This window comes from Mchenga conophoros, linkage group LG19 (assembly GCF_057382185.1).
Source record: "Mchenga conophoros isolate Kocher_MC1m ecotype Shallow Benthic linkage group LG19, M_conophoros_male_GT1.1, whole genome shotgun sequence".
Classification (NCBI taxonomy): Eukaryota; Metazoa; Chordata; class Actinopteri; order Cichliformes; family Cichlidae; genus Mchenga; species Mchenga conophoros.
The window spans coordinates 9,132,619-9,156,711 of NC_140544.1; the positions used below are offsets into that span (position 1 = coordinate 9,132,619).

At 49.6% G+C, this 24,093-nt stretch overlaps 2 protein-coding genes across 6 annotated transcripts in view; both read right to left on the reverse strand.

Moving 5' to 3' along the window:
• The window catches only part of kiaa0586 (KIAA0586 ortholog), a 33,520-nt gene that overhangs the window by 4,656 nt on the left and 4,771 nt on the right, over nt 1–24,093 (reverse strand). The window contains exons 2-24 of one of the 5 annotated variants that reach the window (XM_085257863.1): nt 22,073–22,142; nt 21,765–21,996; nt 21,541–21,611; nt 21,324–21,408; nt 21,060–21,150; nt 18,967–19,078; nt 5,196–5,325; nt 4,691–5,118; nt 4,534–4,606; nt 4,138–4,299; nt 3,844–4,051; nt 3,558–3,764; nt 3,356–3,456; nt 3,135–3,272; nt 2,030–2,214; nt 1,833–1,957; nt 1,564–1,754; nt 1,164–1,495; nt 834–1,072; nt 703–755; nt 515–625; nt 353–437; nt 13–167 (exon numbers count right to left, since the gene is read on the reverse strand). In XM_085257863.1, coding sequence (XP_085113989.1) covers nt 13–167; nt 353–437; nt 515–625; nt 703–755; nt 834–1,072; nt 1,164–1,495; nt 1,564–1,754; nt 1,833–1,957; nt 2,030–2,214; nt 3,135–3,272; nt 3,356–3,456; nt 3,558–3,764; nt 3,844–4,051; nt 4,138–4,299; nt 4,534–4,606; nt 4,691–5,118; nt 5,196–5,325; nt 18,967–19,078; nt 21,060–21,150; nt 21,324–21,408; nt 21,541–21,611; nt 21,765–21,996; nt 22,073–22,142 — 3,584 coding nt within the window. Of the gene's footprint in view, nt 1–12; nt 168–352; nt 438–514; nt 626–702; nt 756–833; nt 1,073–1,163; nt 1,496–1,563; nt 1,958–2,029; nt 2,215–3,134; nt 3,273–3,355; nt 3,457–3,557; nt 3,765–3,843; nt 4,052–4,137; nt 4,300–4,533; nt 4,607–4,690; nt 5,119–5,195; nt 5,326–18,966; nt 19,079–21,059; nt 21,151–21,323; nt 21,409–21,540; nt 21,612–21,764; nt 21,997–22,072; nt 22,143–24,093 lie in introns of all 5 variants that reach the window. The other 4 variants (XM_085257862.1, XM_085257861.1, XM_085257858.1 and 1 more) reach the window with 4 other exon arrangements.
• Nucleotides 11,530–16,621, reverse strand: irf2bpl (interferon regulatory factor 2 binding protein-like). The gene has a single exon (XM_085257864.1). The coding sequence runs from the start codon at nt 16,519–16,521 to the stop codon at nt 14,608–14,610; it is 1,914 nt and encodes a 637-aa protein (XP_085113990.1). The 5' UTR covers nt 16,522–16,621; the 3' UTR covers nt 11,530–14,607.

Sequence of the window (24,093 nt, forward strand, 5' to 3'; positions counted from 1 at the left end):
TGTGTGTTTCACCTGTCCTGGAGTGTGTGTGTTCTCCAGGTGTGGAGGAGGAGACAGCGACAGCTCTGTGTGGAGGTCAGAGGTCAGTGTACCTATTAGCTCCCCCGTCAGGTCGCCCAAAGTAAACGAGCCCTGATTGGTGGCTTCAAAGCTGACCTCTGACACATCTGCAGGGAATGGAAACCGAGTGATGTCAGAGGTGAATCAGAGGCGGGGCCAGTTTCTGACTGAAGCCAGGTGAGAGTGTAAAACCTGGAGGTGTCTGAATGAGAACAGTGTGAGTGGCTCTGTTGTGTTAAACGAGACAAAACTTGTGTTTTTGTCCCTGAGCGTCGTCTGAAGGCAGGCGTACCTGCAGCCTGACTGATCTGTCCAGGTGAGCCGGACTGACCGCTGTGGGTGAAGCTTACTTTCCCGTCCGCCCCCTCCCAGGAGCCCTAAGGACATACGAGGTCAGAGGTCATAAGCTGAGGTGTGGTGCCTCTCACATGCACTCTGATGCCTGCAGGCTCACCTCGGGCTGAGGCCTCTCTCCTCTCTGTGTGACTCCCTGCTCCATTTTGGTCAGCAGGGCCCGCAGGAGGTCGCGACCTTTCACCTGTCCTTCACTGGGGGGGTCAAAGTCCTGGAGGGGGCACATCATTATATTAATATTCAGCTTGTGCTAAGCTTCCAGCAGTGCCTTGCTCAGCGGTTCCTCACCATATCCTGCAGCTCCTGCAGAGAGCTGTTGAAGCTACACACAGCCCCGCCCCCTGACAGACAAACAGAGCACAGAGTCATACCTGCAGGCTACAGATGTTCTGCTAACACACACATGATGATGATGGTACCTGTCATGGCTGCCGGCTGGTTGGCACTGATGAGCAGCTCTCCCTCTGAGATGTGTTTCAGAGCTGCTTCAGTGCCGGCCGTCACCGTGCTGGAGCTGCTGGACTCCTCGGAGGAGGTGGAGGGGGACGCCGGTCCTGCCTCAGGAGGAGGAGAAGGGGAGCGAGCAGGGGGGAGGGAGGGAGGAGGAGGAGGGTGAGGAGAAGAGAGAGGAGGTTCCTCCTCCGCTACTGACATCAACCTGCAGGAGAAGAAACGTGTTAATGAACCAGGAAGTGTGTGTGTGTGTGTGTGTGTGTGTGTGTGTGTGTGTGTGTGTGTGTTGGACATACAGAGGTGGTTTGTGTGTGGTTATGTCTTCCACCAGTCTCTCCTCATCCAATGGAAGCTCAGTTTCTTCCCAAGTGAAGGGAGGCGGGGCTTGGTGTACAGTAGCTGGGCTTTCTGCAGAGGGGGTGGGCTCTGGGCTGAGAGTGGGTGTGGCTACGAGCTCTGAGGTCACCAAAAGACCTGGTGGTGCGATTGGTTGAGGAGGCTCCTTATTCAGCGGGCTTGTCGGTTCTGATGGAAGGGGTGTGGTTACTGCCGTAGTCTCTCTGCTGGGCGGGGCCGGGCTGGGCGGTGGGGTTGGTTCCGGTGTGGGGACCAATGGGAGCGGTTCGTTCTGGAAGAGAAGCGGTGGCCTTCAGAGACGGGGCTTAACGCTACGACGCTACGACAGAGTTTCCGTACCTCCTGAGGGTCTGCTGGTCCTGCTGATTCCAGCGCCGGGTCTGGTCCTGCGCCCAGCGGGTCTCTCTGGCCCAGCATCAGGGCGATAGTCTCAGCCAGAACCTCGTTCACCAGCTGCCGGATTAACTCAGAGTCCACGGGCACGCTGGCGTCCACGAACAGCTGCAGGCCTGCGTCTCCTGCTGCCTCCACTGCAGACACACAGAGGAGCAAACAGTCAGGGAGCAGCGGGGGAGCAGAAGAGGAGGAGCAGGAGGAGGTACACCTACCAATGTCTGAGGTGACGCTGCGCTCCTCTGGATCTGACTGGTCCACGTCGCTATTGTGGGCGTGGTCAGAAGGCGGGGGCCAGTACAGCTCTGAGATCATCCTGGACATCAGCTGCTGCTCCACCCTGAACACAGAAACCAAAATGGTGACAATGTGGCGTTGTTTCCACGGTCTGGGGTTCGTGCTGGTTTCTCACCATTCCACCAGCCGGGTCTCCAGGACGTCCCGCTGCAGGGCCGTGCCCAGGACGGGGACCTGATCCTGGGCTGGGAGGGTAGAGGGAGCCTGGGGAGGGAAGATGGGACCCTGGTAGAGGACCGGAGGGGGAGACGGACCCCCGTCCAGCTCCACGGCCTCCTCACCCGACACGCTGACCTCCTGCTGAGAGGAGGTTCACTATTCAGTGACATCACTACACCTGAGCTCAAGATTTCTGCACGGCACTGTAACCTACATGTGCCTGACATTAATATTAATGAGTCAATAGATTATTTTAAAACTCTACACAACATCTTCACCTTCTTCATGACTGAAAACCTTCCAAAAATCGTAAAAACCCCAAAATTCTGAAACAGCGGCTCAGTTTTTAAAGTTTTCTGAGATTTCTACTAAAAGTCTAAAAAACCCAAAAAAACATCACAACTGAAAATCAGTGAAATGACGGGATAAAGGATCGAGATATAAATCAGATGTTACTGAAATCACTGAGAAAAAACGAAAAATGAGACCAAAGGATTAATTAATCAAAGTCTCCATGTGTCCAAAAACATGAATAGTAATAGCAATCATCATCATCATCTTCTTCGCTCTGAGTTGCTGCTGTTCTGTTTTCGTCCAGCAGGTGGCGCTGCAGCCTCACTGAAAACACTGACAGTCTACAGCAGAGGTCTCAACCTGGCGGCTGCATGTTGACGTGAAGAAATCGAATGCAGTGACTTTTTTGTTAAGGAGGAATTGTTTTTGTTGAGTACGATGTTAAAATAAGTTCTTTAAAATGATGGAATATGTCATGAGCAGAGAGCACAAACATGCTGAGGGATGTCTGTTAGCTCAGTGAGAGTCACAAACTCACGTGTTTACTTATGTCTGATTTAGTTAAGAACACAATGACAGCAGCAGTGCTGCCACGTGTGCACAGAACAAACGTCCAATGAAAGGAATCAGTTAGTGAAGAGGGAACAAAACATTTCAGGAAGTATTTGTGGGCATTTTTTTGTTTTTATACTACTTGAAGACTAAAGTGGCCGTCCAATGAGACGACCGTGGCTGCTCTAAAGCACAGAGGAGGGGGAGGGGCTTACCTGCACAACATCAACAACAGACAGGAAGTCAGTTCCAGGGAAGAAGTCGTCCTCTTCCACTTCTTCCTCGTTCCCTTCGATGATGTCAATCGTGAGTGATGGAGCACGGGGAGGAGCTTGTTCTGCCTCCAGGAGCTGCTGTGAACACACACACACACCTGTCAGAGCTCACACCTCCACCCTTGACTGACTGAAGTCCTCAGAGGCTCAAAGCTGCTCACCTGGTCAGGTGCTTCATCGCCCACAGAGGCTGTTGGAGGGGCAGCGAGCGCTGATGTCACTTCCTGAGGATGCTCACACCTGGAGTCCATCCGGGGTGGACCTGCATGGGGAAGGTTGTGTGTGTTATACTTGACCTTTGACCTGGAACTGTTGTTTATGTTTATTTTAACCTTTACAGAAAAAGGTTACTATGTTACTGACCCAGTGGGATCGCTATGGCGACAGGGCAGCTGTTTGCAGGGGTCATGCTGAGGTCATCAAAGTGACCTGAGGTCAGGTGTGATGAGCTGAAAATGTGAGATCGTCCAGGTGAGGAGGAAGCAAAGGGAGGGGCTGAAATGATTGGTTGGGGCTGAGTGAGGGGTGGGGCCAGGCTGGTCTGAGTCTTGGAGGACTTCAGCTTCACACCTGAGACGCAGAGCAGAATGTTTGACAACGCCCACAGGTCAACCTTTACCATCACACTTACTGATGTTGACTTTCTGACCTCGGACACTCTCCACTAGTCGGGGGCGGGGCTTCCTTCCGAGTGGTGAGGCAGGTGAGCTGAGGCGAAGGTACGGACTCTTCTTCAGGGTCCGTCTCAGACCTTCATACGGCGCCCGGCCATACAGCCGGGTCAGGTACGATTCTCCGTCCACTTCCAACTGATGACGCTCAGCTGCTCCACCTGTGCCTCGGTTAGGCTCCACCCCCTGCAGATGCATAAACACATAACCAATCAGCTTGTTTGTTATTGATGAGAAACTAATCAATGGCTTCCAGAAGAATCCAGCCTCACCGCTCTGATTCCGGCTCTCTGCCCTCTGCTTCCTCTCCTCGCTGTCCTCATACTTCCTGTTCCTCTGAGCGCGCCCACTGGCCTCTCCTTCCCTGAGTGGGCGGGGCTATCAGCGTCCACAGCTGAGTGATGGTTTCTGATGTTCCCCGAGGACATCTCAGCCTGATGGCAAGGCAGAAAAGGGTCAGTCCCCGTTTTACTTCTTCTGCTCTTTCTCTGAGCACCGGGGGAGGAGCAGAAGAAGAAAAGTTCAAAGAAGAAGAAGCGTTTGTGCTGTCGTATGAGTGAGAGAACAGATGGCGCCACATCGGAGTTCTAGAAGTGAAGTTTAGAAGAAGCAGAAGAAGAAGCAGACAAAAAGAAAGATGAAGGTGTTCCCAGCCTGCTGGAGCTCACCTGGATGTCTCTGCTTAACCTGCTGATCCAGGCGTCCACTGTCTTCTTGATGCGGACCTCCTCACTGTGGTCTCTGCCGGTCAGAGAAACCATCCTAAGTGTTTAAACCTGTCCTGTGTTAGCGAGCACACCTGAAGTCAACACTACCATTAGCTACCTGTTAGCAGCTAGCGCCTCCAGCTGGCAGTGCAGAACCTCTCCGGTCCGGGCTCTGAGCAGAGCCTCCAGGTTCTCCTCCAGAACTTTCTTCTGCTTTCGAACCTGATGGAGAACCTGACCCGCCTCCTCCAGCAGGGACGGGACCGCGGACCTCCTCTGGACCAGCACAGACTGGGACTGCTGGGACCAGAGGTTATGTTCTTCATCAGTGGTTTTATTGGGCTGGGGTAGTCTGGACTGGTTTTGCTGGGACTGTAAACTATTTTCATGGGATAAGTTTTGTTGGAGGTGGGAAGATCGGGACCTCGGGCGATTTTCCTTTGAGGTGGTTTGTTGGGACTGGGTTTGCTGGGACTGGGACTGGGTTTGTTGGGATTGCTGGTGCTTCGGTGAAGGTCTGCTGGTTTTCAGAGGGTCTTCTGGCTGCTGGGGGACAGAACGTGTGTCAGGCTTCAGTATTACAGACTCCCGTTAACTCGAGCTGAGCTGAACTGTACACTGACCGTCAGCAGCATCTTCATCTCAGTCTTCAGACGCTTCATCTCCTGCAGTACGTCATTGGCTCTCCTCGCTGCCTCCCAGCTGTGATTGGCTAAAGACCGGAGCTGAGACCTTTCAGGCATGTGAGCATGTCTGAAGCATTAAAAACATGCAAAGGGAACAGATTTAACTTCCTAGATCGCTCAGCCTGAATAAATGACCAGTGTAACGCTATAATATTAATATCTGTTAGTTTTTGAGTGTCTTATCTGACTAAACACTCACGCCTCAACAACGCTGTTGTTACTCAAGAAGTGAAAGTAACAGCCCATCCAGCGCTCCGCTCCACGCAGCGTCACATATCCTAATACACAATCTGACTCACATCATCATCATTTATATAGCACTTTAAAAACACACCTGGTAGACCAAAGTGCTGTACAATACAAATATGCATATAGTAATAAGATGGTAAATGGCCTGTATTTATATAGCGCTTTACTAGTCCCTAAGGACTCCAAAGCGTTTTACATATCCAGTCATCCACCCATTCACGCACACATTCACACACTGGTGATGGCAGTCACTACAGCCACCCTGGGGCGCACTGACAGAGGCGAGGCTGCCGGACACTGGCGCCACCGGGCCCTCTGACCACCACCAGTAGGCAACGGGTGAAGTGTCTTGCCCAAGGACACAACGACCGAGACTGTCCAAGCCGGGGCTCGAACCAGCAACCTTCCGATTACAAGGCGAACTCCCAACTCTTGAGCCACGATCGCCAGGTTGGTGGAATGAAGCTGACACTGAGCTGAGCCCCGCCCTTCAGGCTGCTCCCGATCACCAACGCTTACACTCTTAACCGTGTTCTCGCGTGGAGGGGCGGGACTTATGATGTACCCTACAGCCATCCACCAGGGGGCGAGAAAGCTACCCACCCTCCGAAAAGCACACGCTGCTGCGATCACACAGCAGCACTGAGGACCGACAGGAAACCAAGATCAGAACCATTAAACAGAAGTAAACAAACAAATAAATGATGCGACAGCGTGGAAGAAAACTACTGACACTGAACGTTACACTGATTCAAATTAATGAGATCAAACACACAACACACAGTGTCACATTCTTGGCAATTCAGCTGAGTCTAAAGCGCGCGCGCACACACACACACACACACACACACACACACACACACACACACACACAGACAGACAGACAGACAGACAGACACACACACAGACAGACACACACAGACACACACACACACACACACACACACACAGACAGACAGACAGACACACACACACACACACACACACACAGACAGACAGACAGACAGACAGACAGACAGACAGACAGACACACACACACACGCACACACACACACACAGACAGACACACACAGACACACACACACACACACACACAGACAGACACACACACACACACACACACACACACAGCGGGCCGTCGGAAGCGTCTGGAATCACTCTGAGGACAGTGTGACTCACGCAGCGAGGACATTGATGCGTTGGCGCCTTCACATCGTGGGGAGTTTGCAGGTACAAACTACATAAAGTGAAAAAAAAAGCATCACAAAATGGTCTCAGAATATCAAAACTAAAATATACAGACTGAGGAGGATGTACGCAATGATGCGAGCTCGGAGAGGAACGCCCCCCCGAGGCTTGCAAGCGAGTCCCACCGTAACATCGCGACTATGGCCTGACAGAACAGAGTTCGGTTATTTCTGATGATACAACAGAGACGTTCTGAGGTCCCTCAGAAACGTCTGACCCAGGGCGATTTTATGAATGAATCATAGCATCCCAGCTCGCCTCTCCCCTGCTCTGGCTGTAGCGCCGTTGCTGCCAGAGCGATGGTGGCTGAGACGCAGCGGAGCGGAGGTGTAAGTGCCTGGCTTAAAACAGGACGTTAGCTGCATTTAACCTTCAGTTATTCTTTATATAGTTGGTAGGAGTCAGACCATGTTTCTGTTAGCTGAAAACATTACAGCAGGTAACCTGTAGTGTTGGAAACGTGTTTTCCGACGATGTTTGCTACCCTACAATCCGTCCTGCTCTGTAGTAAAATCAGCGACATTTGACCGTCCTGTTGCTCCCATTGAAATTTATGCAGCCTATTTAAAATCTAAATCTTTAAACTGTCCGCAGCCTACTGCTGTTACCACTGTCCTGTTTGAAATGGAATGGGAGAAGCTGGTTATTTTGTCATATGTGCCAAGATTAAACCCAGGAGCCACATTCAGGTAAAAGTGTAAGAACAAATGATCAGTGTTTCAATATTTATCTTTTATTAGATGTTCATGTGGTTTGGTTATTTGCCTTTTGGTTGAAAGTACACTGAGAGAAGATTTTTTATTAGTGATCTTAATAGTATTTGTTTTTTCATATTAATGTAATTTTTTATCTAATTGAATACAATCTATTTAAAAATAATAATAATAATAATAATAATAATAATGGATTGCATTTTTTATAGCGCTTTTCAAGGCACCCAAAGCGCTTTACAATTCCACTATTCATTCACACACAGGTGGCGGCAGCTACGGTTGTAGCCACAGCTGCCCTGGGGCAGAAGCGAGGCTGCCATATCGCACCATCGGCCCCTCTGGCCAACACCAGGCAGGCGGTAGGTGAAGTGAATCTCTGTCAAAAAAATGCAGTCAGTTTACTTCTTACTCACTATGAGCATCATTCATTATCCTCCCCCAGTAATTAAGGTTAGGATATGTATTTTTTCTATTCCAATCCATTCTTCTTTAGCAGCATTTAACCTTGATCAGATTTGATGGTTTTGTTACAGACTTTTCAAAAAAGTGTTTTGCTTTTCTTTCACAAATGTGGGATTAAATTGTGTTAAAATGTACAAAACAGTGATGTTTTTTTTTTGGACGAGGACCCAGGCACAGAGACACTTGATGAATTCAAGAATCTTATGATTTAATAAAGAAATTTGCAGACTTGCACAGAGAGGGTAAAATTATGATGACTGATAACAGAGATGAAGACAACAGACGACGAGGACAGGGAGGAACAGGGGTTTAAATGCACCAAGGAGACAGTCAGAGGGAACTCGGGACAACTGGAGACATGTAGGGATGCAGGGACTGACAGAGACGGGGAAGACGTGTCATTGTAACGAGTAAAGTTTATCTTGCCTGGCTGGGCAGTTCTCTGGGTGCTCAGCACGCCCAAAGCTCTGATCCTAGAATCGCCCCTGGTCTGACCTTCATCTCAGAAGGTCCAAACGCCCTCAGCTAAAGTCGTGACGCTCGCTGAAGCTGGAAATGTGGCGGTGGGTGGGGATAAAATGGGCGCCGCTGTCAACTTGCCCTCTGTCATTTAATCGCTCAGAAACTATCACAAACAGCTGCTGCAGGCTGTCTGCTGCTGCTGTTGCTAGGCAACACCCCAGTGGTTTCTCATGGTGACAGCGAGCAGAGATGCTGATGGAGGAAACGGGCGGGGGGAGGGGGCCCGGGCCTCCCCTTCCTCCTCTCTGTAGACCTTTACATGCCAGCAATAATTCATGAGCGCCGTAGTAACGGCTGCGGATGACTATTAATGCCGCGTCTTTGTGCTTCACCCTTTTCTTTGTCCTTGTGCTTCCCTTCAGCGCTCCGAGCACGCTGCGTGTTCGACACACGAGCTAAAACCGGATCGGTGCAGGCCCACGTGGACCACATTCCTTCGATGATTAATGCTGAGCACAGGTGGACTGCTGTGCTGCCTGAATGTGGACCCGAACAGGCTAACCTGCCTAGGACAGATGTGGAGCCACATGTGTGGTGGGGTCTGGGTCTAATACTTAAACATGTTAAATAAAGAGAGTCCCCGTGTGTGGCACGAGGCCCTGTGGGTGAGTTTCAGCAGGCAGACCCGGCTTAACTGCTGAACTACCTGAGACAAAATCCATTATGGTTAAATGTGGACCAAAAAGGGACACTTTGTGGACGTAGACCCCCCTCCCCCTTTGCTGCCGTACAGGCTAAATGTGGACCTGCCACACACAGCTGGCTGAATGCTGACTGAACCTAAGTGGGGTACATGAAGTGGAATAGACACACAGCGGGTGGAAAATGTCAGGTGGGCCAGATGTGGTTCAAATATCATGACATAGCTGACATCTGGCCCACATAAAGCGTTTTAGCATCCGGACTCCAAAATACGGATCCACCGACTCCAGATGGATCCGCTGCAGGTGTGGAGCTAAATCAAGTTTGCATGAAATCTGCAGCACGAGCTGAAGTGGACCAATCGGGCAACATAAAAACACAGCGAGACGGAGGCTTCTGAGCGGGCCAGTGGGGGAGGGTCGACACCACAAACAGTCATAGGTGTGTGTGTGGGGTTGGGGGGGCCGGCGGGGAGTGCTGATGGACATTAAAAAAAAAAAGTTTAAAAAAAAAGAGTGCTGACATCATCGTCTTAAATGCAGTCAACGCCGTGACACGCAGAGAGGGGTGGGGGCTTGTTTATCGGCACAAATGTGAAGTTATTGACGCCTACGATTACGATTCTGTCAGTGTTTAAAGAGCGGCCGATCACTGCAGCGCTTGTCTCTGCACATTCCTGAATAAATTATGTCTTTAAATGTGAAGCTGGTAACCATGGCAACAGCATCCTCCTCCACGGCTACAGCGAACGAAGAGGAGGGGGAGAGAACCGACCGCGGTGCTGCGCAGACAGATGAATCAAACCTCGCTGCGACTCCATGTCTTTATTTAGCTCTGCACGTTCAGCCCACGTGAGCGCCGACTCACTGACGGAGGCTCTGCCCACTCCGCCTAACTCAACCGTGTCTGAACATGGAGACTGATCCAAGCTGGCATTCTTCACCGCACTGTGCCAGACTTCAGACTTTTCAGTTTTCGAGCGGATGCTGTCATGCTTCTGTGGTTCAGGATAAACATGACGCTTCTAACAATGAGCTCAGGCAGGGAGCCCCAGACATCCCATGAAACCACCTATATCACCTGTTATTGCAATTTATGACCTTTCAACTGCAAGTGAACTTTGTCAATATCTACGTTTTATACAGTAAGGATAGCTCGCAGAGAGGCTGCCTCCTCTGTGATCAGAACAGCGAGCGCGACACCCTCGAGCTGTAGGCAACCGTGTCGTCCCCACACGCCGCGATCAGCCACAGAATGTGAAAACATTCAGAGCAGCCGCTGATGTTGTGGATGTCCCGACTCGCTCTCAGAGCGCGAGAAACGAGCTGCAGGTTTGAGAGCAGCTTGCTGTAAATCCACACACCTGCAGCATTGTGTCTTTGTCTGAGCCGCTTCGGCTGCTGCAGCTGCACGCACAAAAACACTCTGTCAGACACTGCGCGGCCAATCAGAGCGCAGCAGAGGTGAACTGAGCAGATGCAGTTTCTGGATCTTAATACGACGCCGTGTCTTTAATCAGAGTCCTTGCTGTCTCGTTAACAAACTCCTGATGCAGTACCGGTACTACCATTACTGCAGTACTCGCTGTACTTGTAGTTTCTTGCTGCATTGCAGATTTTCTCTTTGAACAACAAAAACACCCCTGGTGTGTGTGTGTGTGTGTGTGTGTGTGTGTGTGTGTGTGGACAGTGATGGTTAAGGTGCCCTTGGCTCAGTGCAGCAGCTCGCTGTGTGAATGCTAACCACGCTGATCTGCGTTTCTGCTGGTTACACTTTGGTGCCGCTCGGCTCCTTCTCACATGATCATTTCTAACATTTGTGACTCCAACATGTGGCTCGGGGGCCACATCTGGCCCACCAAACAGTCCAACACAGCCCGAAAATGGACGAGTTCCTCAAGCTTTCATTACAATGCTGATCACGTTTGGTGACAAAGGAAAGGTCACAGTTCAAGTGAATGTAAAATGAAAAGTAAGGCTCAACATTTCGAGTTTCTTCATCAACGCATAGACAGCAGAGAAAGTTTCGCTCTTGGCTTCAAGTCAATCAAATCTGCATCTTTGTCAAATACAAATGTTGGAATTACAAGAACATAAAAGCGTCCATGTGAAGACGCTGAGTGCAGGATTTCAGGAGCTGACAAATTCAGAAAATACCTGTGCTGTGTTTAAGCTCCACAGCGAACGGTGGAAATGTGGCTGTTTTCCCTGAGAGGCCCGGATTTGATCCGAACACAACTTCCTGGAGACGTAAAGATCAATAAGTGAGACGCTCCAGTGTTCTTACTTTAGCTGGACTTCTGGAAAAACAGGTGAGCCGCTCCATCACAGCCTGACTCAGTTTCTACTGAAAGAAGCCTTTAGCCACAGGACGTGAGTGATTCCAGCACCAGAATTTCAAAATAAAGTCGAGTGTGGCATTAAAGAAAAGTCACGTTTGACAGAAAAGGAATTTATTACAACCGACTCAGCTCCAAGGCACGTTACAAGATCAAATGTGTTAGTTTCATTTTTATCTGAACAGAAACACAAAACAAGCTGAACCTTAATGTGAGGCAGGAACAGAGAGGAGGGGCTTCTTATTGCAGTACAAAATATATTAGAAAGGAAAAATTAAATTCAAATTCAAAATGATAATATGAATAAATTATTTCTATAAAAATAAAAAAAAATTGCTTTTTTTGTTGTTTTCTTTACAGACACGACTTTCTAATGTAAAAATGGAGCATGTGTTAGTGACTACCGGCTGCCTCACACTGAACCTCCTAAACACCACGGCACTGACCACGCCTTCATCTCCACGACAACACAACACGCTCGTTTCTTTGTTAAACACGTTTTCTAAAACATCCACATGTAGAATATTTATAAGTTCAGCTGTCTGCTCCAAACTCGGCTGGAACCTGGACGGAGGGAAGACGGCGTGTGCACGGTTTCCTCTTTGATGTCCCAAAACATCTGACACAGTTTAAGTACAAAAGGTTTTTTTCTGTTTTACATTTAGATCATGACACAAGGTAGAAACGAAACACAATTCCAAGGGTCGTTTAAACATGACTCTACGTCCTGCTCGTCTGTTTTTATGCTGATTTATTCGTTTACATCTGCAGTGAAACGTCAGCATAATTATACTCTGACACCGTTGGCTTTCCGGGCAGAAGAAACAAACTTCCTGTTTAGTCTCTCCGACAGCCGTCAGAGAGCTAGCGTGTTCACGGGTCTCACTTCCTGTCCAGTTCAAACAGAAGAAAACCAGCAAACGAGCAGCAGATGTGTTCCTCGAGGTGACTTTACCTTCCAACTGTCAGGGCCAAAGTCGAGGCGTTTTTGGTTGGTTCACTTCAAACCACTGGAACCAGTTTGTCCACAGCAGAAACTCTCTGCATTTGGGAGTTAACTTGTTTTAACTTGACTGAAAATGAAGAATTCATCAGTCTGACCTCCATCTTTGCGTTTGCTTTGTGGATCCAGGTGCAACAGAAACATAACATTTATTCGCTGGACGAATCCAACTATGAAGTTTGTTTGTTTTTTAAAGCCCAGAAAGTTTCTATAAGCGAGTTATGAGGAGCAAACACGCACAGCTGAACGGTGACGGCTCACGGCTGCAGCGAGTCAGAGTCTGTACTCGTCTCAAAGCTGCTGCAGAGATCAGAGTCACGAGCGAACGCGGCCGCGCCTCCTCTCAGCCATGTTGGGTTAGAGGAGGTGAACTGATGCTGCAGCTGTTTCAGGCGAGGAGCGGCTCTGTAAACAGCATGACGCCCGTTTCATCCGCACGTCCAACAAGCCTGAGGTTAAAGTTCAAGTCTGCACACAGCCAGTTATTGTCTAATCATCTTAAGCTCAACCCCCCCCGCTTCTGTCGACGTGCCACAGGAGTGACGGTCTACCGCCGAGAACGTTACCGAGCTGATCTTTGTGCGACGCCTCGTTAAAGGCACCAAAACCACGAGCAATAACTTAACAAAGGCTCTGTGAGCTCACAGCGGACGGTGGCGATCGTTGTGACGATCTGTTCAAGACGAGTGTGTGGTGTGCACGCTCACAGTGAGGACGCCTGACACAGGTATGGACCTGCTGTGAGCGTGCTCCACAGCTTCAGCTGCATTTCTGGAATAACCCTTCATGAAGAGCCCCTCCAGCTGCGGCGAGTGCGGCTCCACAGAGTGGGAACGTGGAGCGACGGATTGTAAGTGAGCGCTTTCTCCTCCTGAAACGGCGTCCTACCGGCCGCTTCCTGCAGTGGGAACGTGCACAAAGACGCCCTGAAACTCCCCGCCGGTCTCATCGCTGCTAACAGACCTTTGCTTCACAACAGTCACAGCATGATGTCATTCTGAGATCACGAGCTTGATGATGTCCACGACGTTAATTAGAAAGAGTCAAAGGTAATAAACGCTGAACGTGAGCAACGCCTCCCCTCGCGTTTCTCCACCCGGTCGTCAACGGGTTCGTTTATCAAACAGGGAGAATTTACGACCGTTTTAAACAAACATAACTGATGTGAGTTTCACTGTGAGAAGTGTGACGGCGACTCGGACACAAACTGTGACTGTATGTTAACCAAACTCCAGACGAACATGAGCAACGGTGGGAGCGACACCTGGACCCACACAACAGGCACAGATTAACATCAGTAATGTTCCATGTTTCAGTCAAACTGTTTCAGTCTGTGAGCACATCGTCCTGAACAACAGACAAAAACACAAACGACTCATTCACAAAGTAAACGCACAAGTTTAAACGCCAGACGAACCAAAGATCACTCTGATGTCATACATCGGAGTTTGGATAATTTGGACGATTACATTTTTCTTATAAATTTTAACATATTTCTTTGTTTCAAAATAAGAATCGCCTGCTTGTCCGAGACGTTTATTAAACTGCATCACGATAATCTCCGTTTCAAGCCTTCAACGTATTTTTATCAGGTTTTCTTTACAGATGCAGAAACGGGCTGACGGTCCGGCGCAGTGGTCACACATTTGTACTCATGGGTGTAATGACTGACACACACACACACACACACACACACACACCTGTAATAACATGAACTCATTTTAACAGAATATTGAGGTTATTTTAAGCCTCACAGTAAAGAAGACTGAGTGTTGGACAGAAACTATAGCATGCATGATCTTACTGCACACACACGGAGCTGGAGGCAGCTCGACGTATAAACTGAAGAGTGTCAGCGCTGCTTTGGATCAGTAACACTCATTTATTTTACTGACGCCAGGTTGAAACTCAACCTTTGACCTCCGTCACATCGAAAACAGACACGATGACAAAGGAAGGTGGAAAGTGTTAAATCAGAAAAGCTTTCACGTGATCACCAGTCCAGACTCTAAACGACTGAAACAGTTTGCTGTTCTTCATGGTTTGAATATTTGACTGAGTTTAGGTTAGAGCGAATCTCTGTGGGGGGCAGGCTGAAGTACCTTGACCTGGGCTGTGATCCAGGGGAATATAAAAAACAAAGTCTGGGCTTGAGGCTCCAGCACCTCCTCCTCAGGGGTCCCTCTCCTTCTTTACCTTCACATCTCCAGCCAGGATGGTGGAAATCTCCCCCTGCATAAATGCCCAGGGCACGTTGGAACCGACTAGCGGGCACTTGTCCCCACTGGGGCAGTACACCTCCCCGGAAGCCCCTTGGGCCTTGATGCTCTCCCGGGAGCAGGGGAAGCAGAACTTGTGTCCGGGGACGGAGGGACACTGCACGAAGTGAGTGTCCTCCAGGCGCTCGTGGCAGATGGTGCAACATAGCGGTCCGCTGTTGGCCACGGGGGAGTCGGGAACGCTCTGCGCGTGCACCTGGTCCTGCGCGGGCAGCCCGAGGTCCCCGTTGCGGGAGGAGAGGCGCCTTTGGCCGGAGGCTGAGGCCGGGGACGCCGGGCTGCCGGCCGCGTGCCTGGAGTGCGCGGCGGAGTCTCTGTCCTTGCCGGGCGAGTGCGCGTTACCGAGCGCGTCCGCCACTGACATGAGCGCGGCCATGGGGGACTGTCCGTTCTGTGGCGGGGCGGTGGCGGATTCCGGGGGGGTCTTGAGGGCCTCGCCCGGGCCCCCGAGCCACTGCTGCCGCTGCTGCTCGTCCGCAGAGTCCGGCTCCGGGGAGGCCTTCCTCTTCCTCAGCCCGGGTCGGGAGCCCCCTGCCCGTCCTGGCGGCAGCGGGAAGCCGCCGTCGGCGTGCGGCTGCGGTAGCAGCTCTACGGACAGCGGCTCCCGAAAGAAGCGCAGCGGCTCCGGCAGCAGGTCCCCGAGCAGCCGCCAGTCCCCGGAGCCCGGCTTCTTCTCGTACTCCAGGTACTTAAAGCCGGACGACAGCCCGCGCCCGAAGTCTTTCATGCAGTCCTGGTACATCTGCTTGGCCACCCCCGAGGCGCTGGAGAACACCGTCCCGGAGCCGCTCGGGTACTCGATGAACAGCTTCAGCTCATGCTCCGCGCCGGGCTTCGACGCGGCGTCGAAGGCGAACACGCGGCCCAACAGCGCGTGGTCCTTCTTGAAGCGGACGTCGAAGGGCGTGCTTCCGGTGAGCGCAAGCAGCGTGTCGCGCACGGCCTTCGGCCGGCCCGCCCACTCTTCCTGGCGGCTCCGCAGGCTGTCGCTCAACTCTGCCAGCACCTCCGCGTTGCGCTGCTTCTCCTTCAGCTCCCGGTCCGGGTCGGCGGCGGAAACCGAGGCGGGCCGCTTCGCCCCGGGCTCGGCCCGGCCCGTCTGCGGCAGCAGGCTGGGTGGCACAGCGGCGGACGGCGGTCCGGCGGGGGTCCTGCCGCGGGAGTTCGGGCTCTGGCGGTTCAGCTCCGGCGGGCCGTCGTCCTTGAAGCCGTTCGGTCCTCCGAGCCCGGTGGGCGGCCTGCCGCCGTAGTCGAAGCGTCCCAGCGAGTAGCGGTCCGTCCCGGGATGCTGGGGCTTGGCTGCACCATCCGCCGGGTGGTGGTGGTGGTTCGGCGGCTCTTTGCCGCTTAGTATGGCCGCCTGGCTCTTCGTCGCCCCGGGCTGCTGCTGCGGGGGCGCTCCCGCGGCGCCGCGGGCCTCCTGGAAGCCGTGAGCGCGCTTCAGGTGGCGGGCAGTCTCGATGACGAACTCGATCCGGTCCGCGCCCTCATAGTTGACGCATCCGCGGCACACGGGCTCCGTGAAGTCCCAGATCATGGCCCAAGGCATGCGCGGCAGGTCGCACAGGTAGCACGACTGCCGGCGGGACACCTGCGGGGAGGACATGTTCCCTCTGCCGGCCCCCTGCCTCCTCCTCCGGGCAGCCGCTTCACCAGCTCCCGCTAAAACTGCGACACGCCGCCGGACTGCGGAGCCTCCTCTGAGCTTATTGTTCCTCCTCCTCTTCCTCCTGCTGCTGTAGCTCCGTGTGCTGCTGCAGAGATGGAGGAGGGAGGAGGAGGGAGCTCTGCCTTTTTTTCCCTGCATGCATCACTCCCGGGGAAGCGGAGGAATTCAGATTGTTACCCCCTCTCACACAATGCCACCTGGTGGAGTAGCTGACGTCACCGTCCCTCCCCCTCCGTGATCTCACTTGTTGCCCTCGTTCTTCCCCCATCTGTGTCACCCCCACCTCCTCCTCTTCATCCTGTATTTGTCACATCCAGGTAAAGAAGAAGCCCACTCCACCTGCAGCACTCCAGCTGCCGGGGTTCACGGGTCTGACCCCAGCACACACGGGTCCGGAGGGGGCACACAGCGGGAGGGCTGAGGCCTCCCCCCCATCATATTTTTGTCTGTAGTTTGTGGGGCTGTTCACGAGTCATCATAAAAGTATCACGGCTTGTTTCTTTAAATAACTCCTGCTCCTTTTACCAGTCTTTGGCTTTTGAGGGTGGGGGTCTGCTGCCATGAGAAGAAACTCTGAGATCAACCCCCCCCCCTCCTCAGAGGAAACAACAGCATAGGTGTTTCATCACCTCACAGCAGTTTAAGGTGGAATATTACAGGTGGACCCTGGGGGTTTGGGCTGCAGAGGCATCCGTGTTGCTAGGCAGGTTTTACCTCTCTGCTCCAACCCACCCCTCCTCTCTCTCTCAGTATGCACTGAGCCTCGATCGCCCTCGCTGCTCTGATGTTTCTTTGGTTTCTGTCTTCAGAGCTCAGCAAAGTTAATTTATGCTCTTGTTTGAACCCTCAGTGTAGCTGTGCAGCACAGTTAAATAAATAAGCGATAAGTAAAAATGAGTCTTGTGATGTGTAACACATGCAGTATACTACGGTAATCAGCAAAGGATTACTGTGGTATACTGTAAATCTCTTTAGATTAAAGCAAAGAACTGACCAATAGGAGAGGTTTGTTTGCCTCTTTCCTTCCCCTCGTGTGTCTCCTGATCGAGGTGCCGTGCAGTCAGACATGATGTGACGTGATGGGCAGCTCTCTGACCCGAGCCTCTCAGTGCTCAGAGCACGTCTGACTGTGGAAGATATCCCGATTCTCCACACAGCAGCTTCAGCTCTGCTGCAGACAGCAATCACATCACTGAGCAATGAGTCTCTGTGGAGCTGTCCGCACGCAGTTCATCAAACAGGCGGAAAAATAAAAACTACACTAGTTTCAAGCAGAGTGTGCACAAACAGGATGGGGTTACCTCACAGCCTGTAACTCAGAGAGGGACTTGGCTGCAGTTTGGCCTTGGCTGTCACAGTCACCTGCTCATTCATAACAATAAAAGACGTCTGTTCGTACAGAAACCTCACAGCAACACAAACACGTCCACAGTCCAGTTAGCACGAGCTAGCAGCTACACCCACCTGTCAGTCAAAAAGGCCACGCCCCTGATATGCAACCTTGCCTTGACAGAGTTTACACAGGTGAGTTATGAAAATATGCACTACACTGGTGCATTCTGGGAATATTGCGGTTTTTCAGTTATCAGCAGTGGGTGGCGGCTTTGGCTTAGTGCCATCTCCATAAACACACAAAAGCATCTGCGTGCCTCTCATGGATACTGCTGGCGTTGCCATGGAAACGTGCGAGGAGAAGCTGCAGAATACAGGATCAACTGTAGCACCCCCCCCCCTCCACCCCCCACACACACACTATGAATGATTATGCAAATGCAGCAACGCAGACCTGCTGTAGCATTCAGACGCTCCCAGGCTCCTTTATGTCTCCACCTGCTCCAGTCTTCACACAGCACTCCGACTGACCGAGCAGACCAATCAGCACCTCCACATGCTCTCACATGACCTTTCATCGCTTTAGCTGAAGCATCACTGCACAGGAACTAATCTAACCTTTGTCTCTAAAACACACGAGGGCTTCACTCTGCTCTTCCACTGCAGGAAAATCACTGGCTTGTTTTTTCATAGGTGGGTTTAACTGACTCAGACCAAACGGTGACCACATGCAGATCACTGATAGTAATGTGTGTCGACACCTCTGAAGGCTTCTTTAAACCAGGAGAAAGCCCGTGTAGAGCCCGGCAGTCAAACCAGTTCTGTGCACATCTGAATCCAGCTTGGAGTCAGTTTGTGACTTACAGGATTTTATTTGCCTCCATTTTCAGCTTCAGCTGATTATTCGGTTCACGTGGATCTGTGCGAATAATCAAACATCTTTATTTTTCTTTCTTAAATAAACACACGAAAAACGTAATAAAGATTTGTTTTTGTGCGGGCCCTGCATCCCTTCAGATCTCCATGTGTGCTCACTGAACGCGTCACATAAATGAGAACAACCACAAAAACCAAGAGTCCTTCTGAGCGTGTTGATTGGTGGCTGTTTAATAAGCAGGTTCAAGCTTTTCCAGGTGTGTCAGGAGTGCACCTGAACCCTGAGCCTGTTTCCTGTCTGTGTCTCTCAGTCTCTGTTTAACAAAACCGCCTCCATCAAACCCACAAAAACATCCTTCCCCCACCCCCCTTCACCTGGTTTGATCTGCCCATTGGTCAAGGCGATGCGTTTCCATGGTAACTGGGGCAGGAGGGACAGCTACATTTGGCAAGGAGCTCGGTGGCTGGGCGCCGAGGCTGTTTGCTGCTGCAGTGAAGAAGAAGACAAATCAGAGACGGAGGTTAATCATCCATGAAGTTTCAATGTTTTCCAGGCCTGGAAAGCCTGGAAAGGTGTACAAGGATTTTCCAGGTGGATCTCATGAAGATGTTGAAAGCATATTTCAGAATTTCAGACATGAATTCTGCGATATTTGCCTCGACAGATGTGCACACACACACACACACACACACATCTAAATTCAGCATCTACAAACACTCTGGTTACCATGACAACTGTCTCCATCCGATTGTTCAGTCTGACGTCACTAGCCGTGTCTGGGTCTAAACTCCGCTGCAGGTCCGTATATCAAACGATCACTATGACATTACTGAGAGTTGAAAAACTGTCTAAAGCCTTTCATCTTTAATAAAATGATCAGCGTTCTGCTCTACCAGGTGTAACAATTGAGTTTAACATCCAGGCATCCATGAAAACGGAATTTATGACATTTAACGGAGTTAGAAGCTAACGAGCTAACTCCCTGCTAGCTTCTATCTAAATACAATATAGCATGTCCTGACTGCGAGGTTTTAGAAAAAAATTAAAACGTACAGCTCTGCTATCACTTCCAGCATAAATGAAGACAGAAAACTAGACAGCAGTGACGTTTGTAGGGTTACTGCTGGGCTAGCTGGTATATAATGATGTGCTACATGACCGCTAGCGACACAGCTATGTTAGCATAATATAAACAAGCTAACTTGTTTTCCACTCGATAAAAGTTAACGTGAGTGTTCTCGGTGGTCAGGAACAAATGTAATCGCATGGCAGGATGCTGTAACAGGACCAAACTTCAGCCAGGAGAACAACTGAGATAATCCATCCACAATACGAGGTTAGTCATTCATATACTGTTGCATGGGCTGGGCTGTAGTTACATCCTAAGGTTTTAAAAACTGAGCTTAAATAAATGATTAGTGGTAATAAAAGCCGAGGGAGGTCAGCAGTGATCACTGACTGTTTTAGGAGCTTTTTGAGATCAAATAGAAGAAAATACATAACATTAAACATGTTAACAACACAAAAGCCATATTAAACGCAGACTACTTTTTTTTTTTTTTTTTTAATATTAAACTTTATTAAGAAACAGTATACAGAACATGTATACAATCAGAACAAAATTAACATATGCCAGGGGGTGCAATACAAAGAATTTCAAACATTCAAATAATTTGTAATTACTACAAATAGTACTAGTTTTCATAGCCTTTTTGTTAAGTGATCCACTAATCAATTTTATGTAACATAAAACATGATTATAGTAATGTTTAAAATTAGGTTAAACGCAGACTACTTTAGACCCCGAAGTAGGATTCGTCGCGTCATCACTGAACAACCGGATTGCCTGCAGTACTGACACACACACACACACACACACACACACACACACACACACACACACACACAGCTGCCACCTGCTGGTTCACGTTCCTCATTACACCTCGGGACTGACAGTCCAAAACTTAGTTATTTGTTTATCATTGTTTGTTATACACAAACAAATAACATTTTTATCATTTTAAGACCTCAAAAAATTCTCTGTATTTCTGCACTTTAAGTCCAAACAATGTGTTTTTAAATCAGCCATAAAATGAAAAAAATATTGGAAGATTTTTCAGTTACTGGATGAAAAAAGAAAATGATTTTATTTTTTTACAGGGTTTTTGAAACAATTATGTTTCAGGTGTTTATCAGGCAGACAAACAGGTTGATATTTATAATCTATTGTTTGCTAAATAATTCAAAATGTCATGTGTGGGTCGGAACAGTACACAGCACAAACATGCAAACTGCTCTGCTGTTGGTACACCTGTCCATGTTTCTGAGTAGTAGCACACTGCAAACTCCACCTTCCTGTGACCTCCCCTGTACCGATATGTGTAAGCTCCAGGCTGACCCACTGAGCTGATGTCAGGACTCACAGGACGCACCTCATGCTGACCAACACAAACTGCTGTGTGCTTACCTGCAGCATCCAGGTGTGTGACCTGCAGGTGCGTCGGCGGGTCTGAAGCATGGCCGCTCGCTATCCTGAGGGCTGATTCCAGCAGCTGGCTCTGATTGGAGGAGAGAAGTGACAATGAAAGTTTAGAAAGAGACGCAGGAGGCGTCGCATCTTTATTCCTACAATTCCCAGGTTTTACATTTTCTTTGATTGGATAACACGTCTGACACGCCCTGCTGCTATTGTTCAGCACGGTGACATCATTAAAGGTGTTCCTGTACTCACCTGCAGCTGCACCTGCTGGCACTGCAGCATCTCCAGGTGCTGCAGTGTCTGCTGGCTCATGCTCCGCCCTCTGTCCCCACCCTCCCTGATGACACGGTGATGTCACAGTGATGTCACGTTTCCACTTCATTTAAAGTGACTTTTTATAACACAGAATTATTTTTCTCTTATTGTTTTTGTTTTCAGCATAACGAGGCGACAGGTGCACACAGTTTACCTGTCAGCTTGCAGCAGCTTCTGGATGCCGTCAGCCAGCTGAGCCACTCGAGCCTCCATATCAGACTGAGCCTGTAAACAAACACAAACAGAGGTGCTAAACATTAGCTGCAGTTCCTCTGATGTCCAGCAGAGGCAGCAGTGAGTCAGTCCCAGAGACTCACATGTGGAAAAAGCAGAAATAAACATGTGTACGGGCTGAATCGATCTATCAGCTGTACTCACCTTGAAGAGAGGAGCAGCAGCTGCCAAAGCTGCAGTGGCAGCGGCGGCGGCAGTGCTACTGGCATCTCCCAGGTCACCAGAGGACAGCGGCGTCTCCATCTGGACCCCAGCATCCTTCGCTGCATCCCGGGAGCTCAGAGCAGGGGCGCCCGGGGGGTTTCCCGCAGAGTGGAGCGGCATCGGGTCCAAGAAGTGAACTTTGACCTCCCTCCTGCGGGGGGCGCTGTGAGAGCTGAGCATCACAGATAAGATGAGATGTGTTTTTATGAGCAACCTGTAGCAAGTCTGAGGAAACACGTTTCACTCACCGCTGCTTCAAAGCCGCCAGCACGACTCCTCGACCCCCAGATGCAAACCGTGACGTAAGGACGTCGTCACCTGATGATGCAAGCAGAGGTGGAGTCAGTATTGTGATGATTAAAGATAAACACAGAACGTTTTACGACTCAAATTGAATTGATTAATTATGGTGAGAAGTGTGAGAGTCTCGGAGGCTCACTCTCACACCGAGTCAAACTAAAATACAAAAAATATGAATTTTGATCTTTTTACGATCATGTGTGAAGAAATTCTGTCTAACGCAGGGGTGGACAATCTCAGTCCACGAGGGCCGGTGTCCCTGCAGGTTTTAGATCTCACCTTGGGTCAACACACCTGAATCACATGATTAGTTCGTTACCAGGCCTCTGGAGAACTTCAGGACATGTTGAGGAGCTAATTTAGCCATTTAAATCAGCTGTGTTGGTTCGAGGACACATCTAAAACCTGCAGGGACACCGGCCCTCGTGGACTGAGATTGCCCACCCCTGGGGTCCGTTCTTCGTACCTCGCTTACTACATCCAAGATCAAATGACACATCCAAGATCAAATCATCGCGCCAACTTTGAGCTCGCTATTCCGGTTCTCCGAACACACCTGTTGTTGATGATTAGTACAGCTGGATGAAGTAATGTGAGATCACTGGGTGGCTTAACAGGGGCTACGCATCGATAGTAGAAACATTGATCGGCAACCCTCTGATTGGTCGGCGAAAATGTCGAAGGAGCGCGCTCAATATTTTTCGGCAGCAGAGCAAGAACTCTTGATTGAGGGATTTCAGGAGTTTCAGAGTTTAATTAAAACGCAAGGGAACACTGCAAAGGCTGCAAAAGCAAGGAGAGAGGGCTGGCAGAAAGTTGCTGACAAATCAAACTCGTAAGTAATTTAATAATAATAATAATAATGGAGTGGATTTATATAGCGCTTTTCAAGGCACCCAAAGCGCTTTACAATGCCACTATTCATTCACTCTCACATTCACACACTGGTGGAGGCAGCTACTGTTGTAGCCACAGCTGCCCTGGGACAGACTGACAGAAGCCAGGCTGCCATATCGCGCCATCGGCCCCTCTGGCCAACACCAGTAGGCAGTAGGGTAAATTTATTATATTACATTATATCCCCTTTCACATTAGAGCCACAACAGGACCCACTAGAACACGGGAACAAGTAAAGTGAAATATAAGAATATTCCACAGAATGGTAATATTTATCACTTATATTGCTTTTAGTCTCTTGAAAAGAGACCCTGAAATAATCTGTTTGTTTGTTTATAACAGCAACCAAGAAAAGGGCAGAGCAAAAAAAGACAGGTGGTGGTCCTGCACCCCCTCGTCAACAAGTTGGTTAAGTAAATAATACCCTCACGGGAAAATCGATATCTCTCTATGAGCACACTGTCGCGCTGAGCTAAAGGATCCTGTCTGTCCCGCAATATACGCTGAATTCTGAGGACTCTCCTTATCAATCTTGCACCTTCCGCAATGGGTGGCTCGCGTATACGGACAGGACATGGCTGCGACAGACTTCCCAAATCCACCTTCGCTTTTATAGCCGTGGTCTCTCATCTTGATTACACGAAGTAATTTACTATTACTACTCTAAAATATGAATTACATCTGAAACAATCAAATACATGAAATAGAATGATTAATAGTACATTTCCCTTTTTTTAGGAAATGACCTGTATGTATTAGAGATGGCACGATACCACTTTTTTATCTCCGATACCGATATCATAAATTTGGATATCTGCCGATACCGATATGAATCCGATATAGTGTTTTTTAATCAACAAAACTGTTTTTTAAATATCTTGCTGCATTTTGCAAGTCTGCAAGTTCATACTCAAGTTTAAAACAACAACTACACTAAAGCTATTCTGTTATACCTGTATACAAAAAAATATTTCATAGTTCAGCAATACTGATCAATCTAATAAACTTAAACCTACACCATCCTCCCTATTCTGGTATTTTAAAGAGTACTTAGCGTAAATATTAAGCAACC

What these genes read in the sequence shown, in the direction of transcription:
- irf2bpl (XM_085257864.1), bottom strand. Translation starts at nt 16,521, where the DNA reads ATGCAGGGAAAAAAAGGCAGAGCTCCCTCCTCCTCCCTCCTCCATCTC.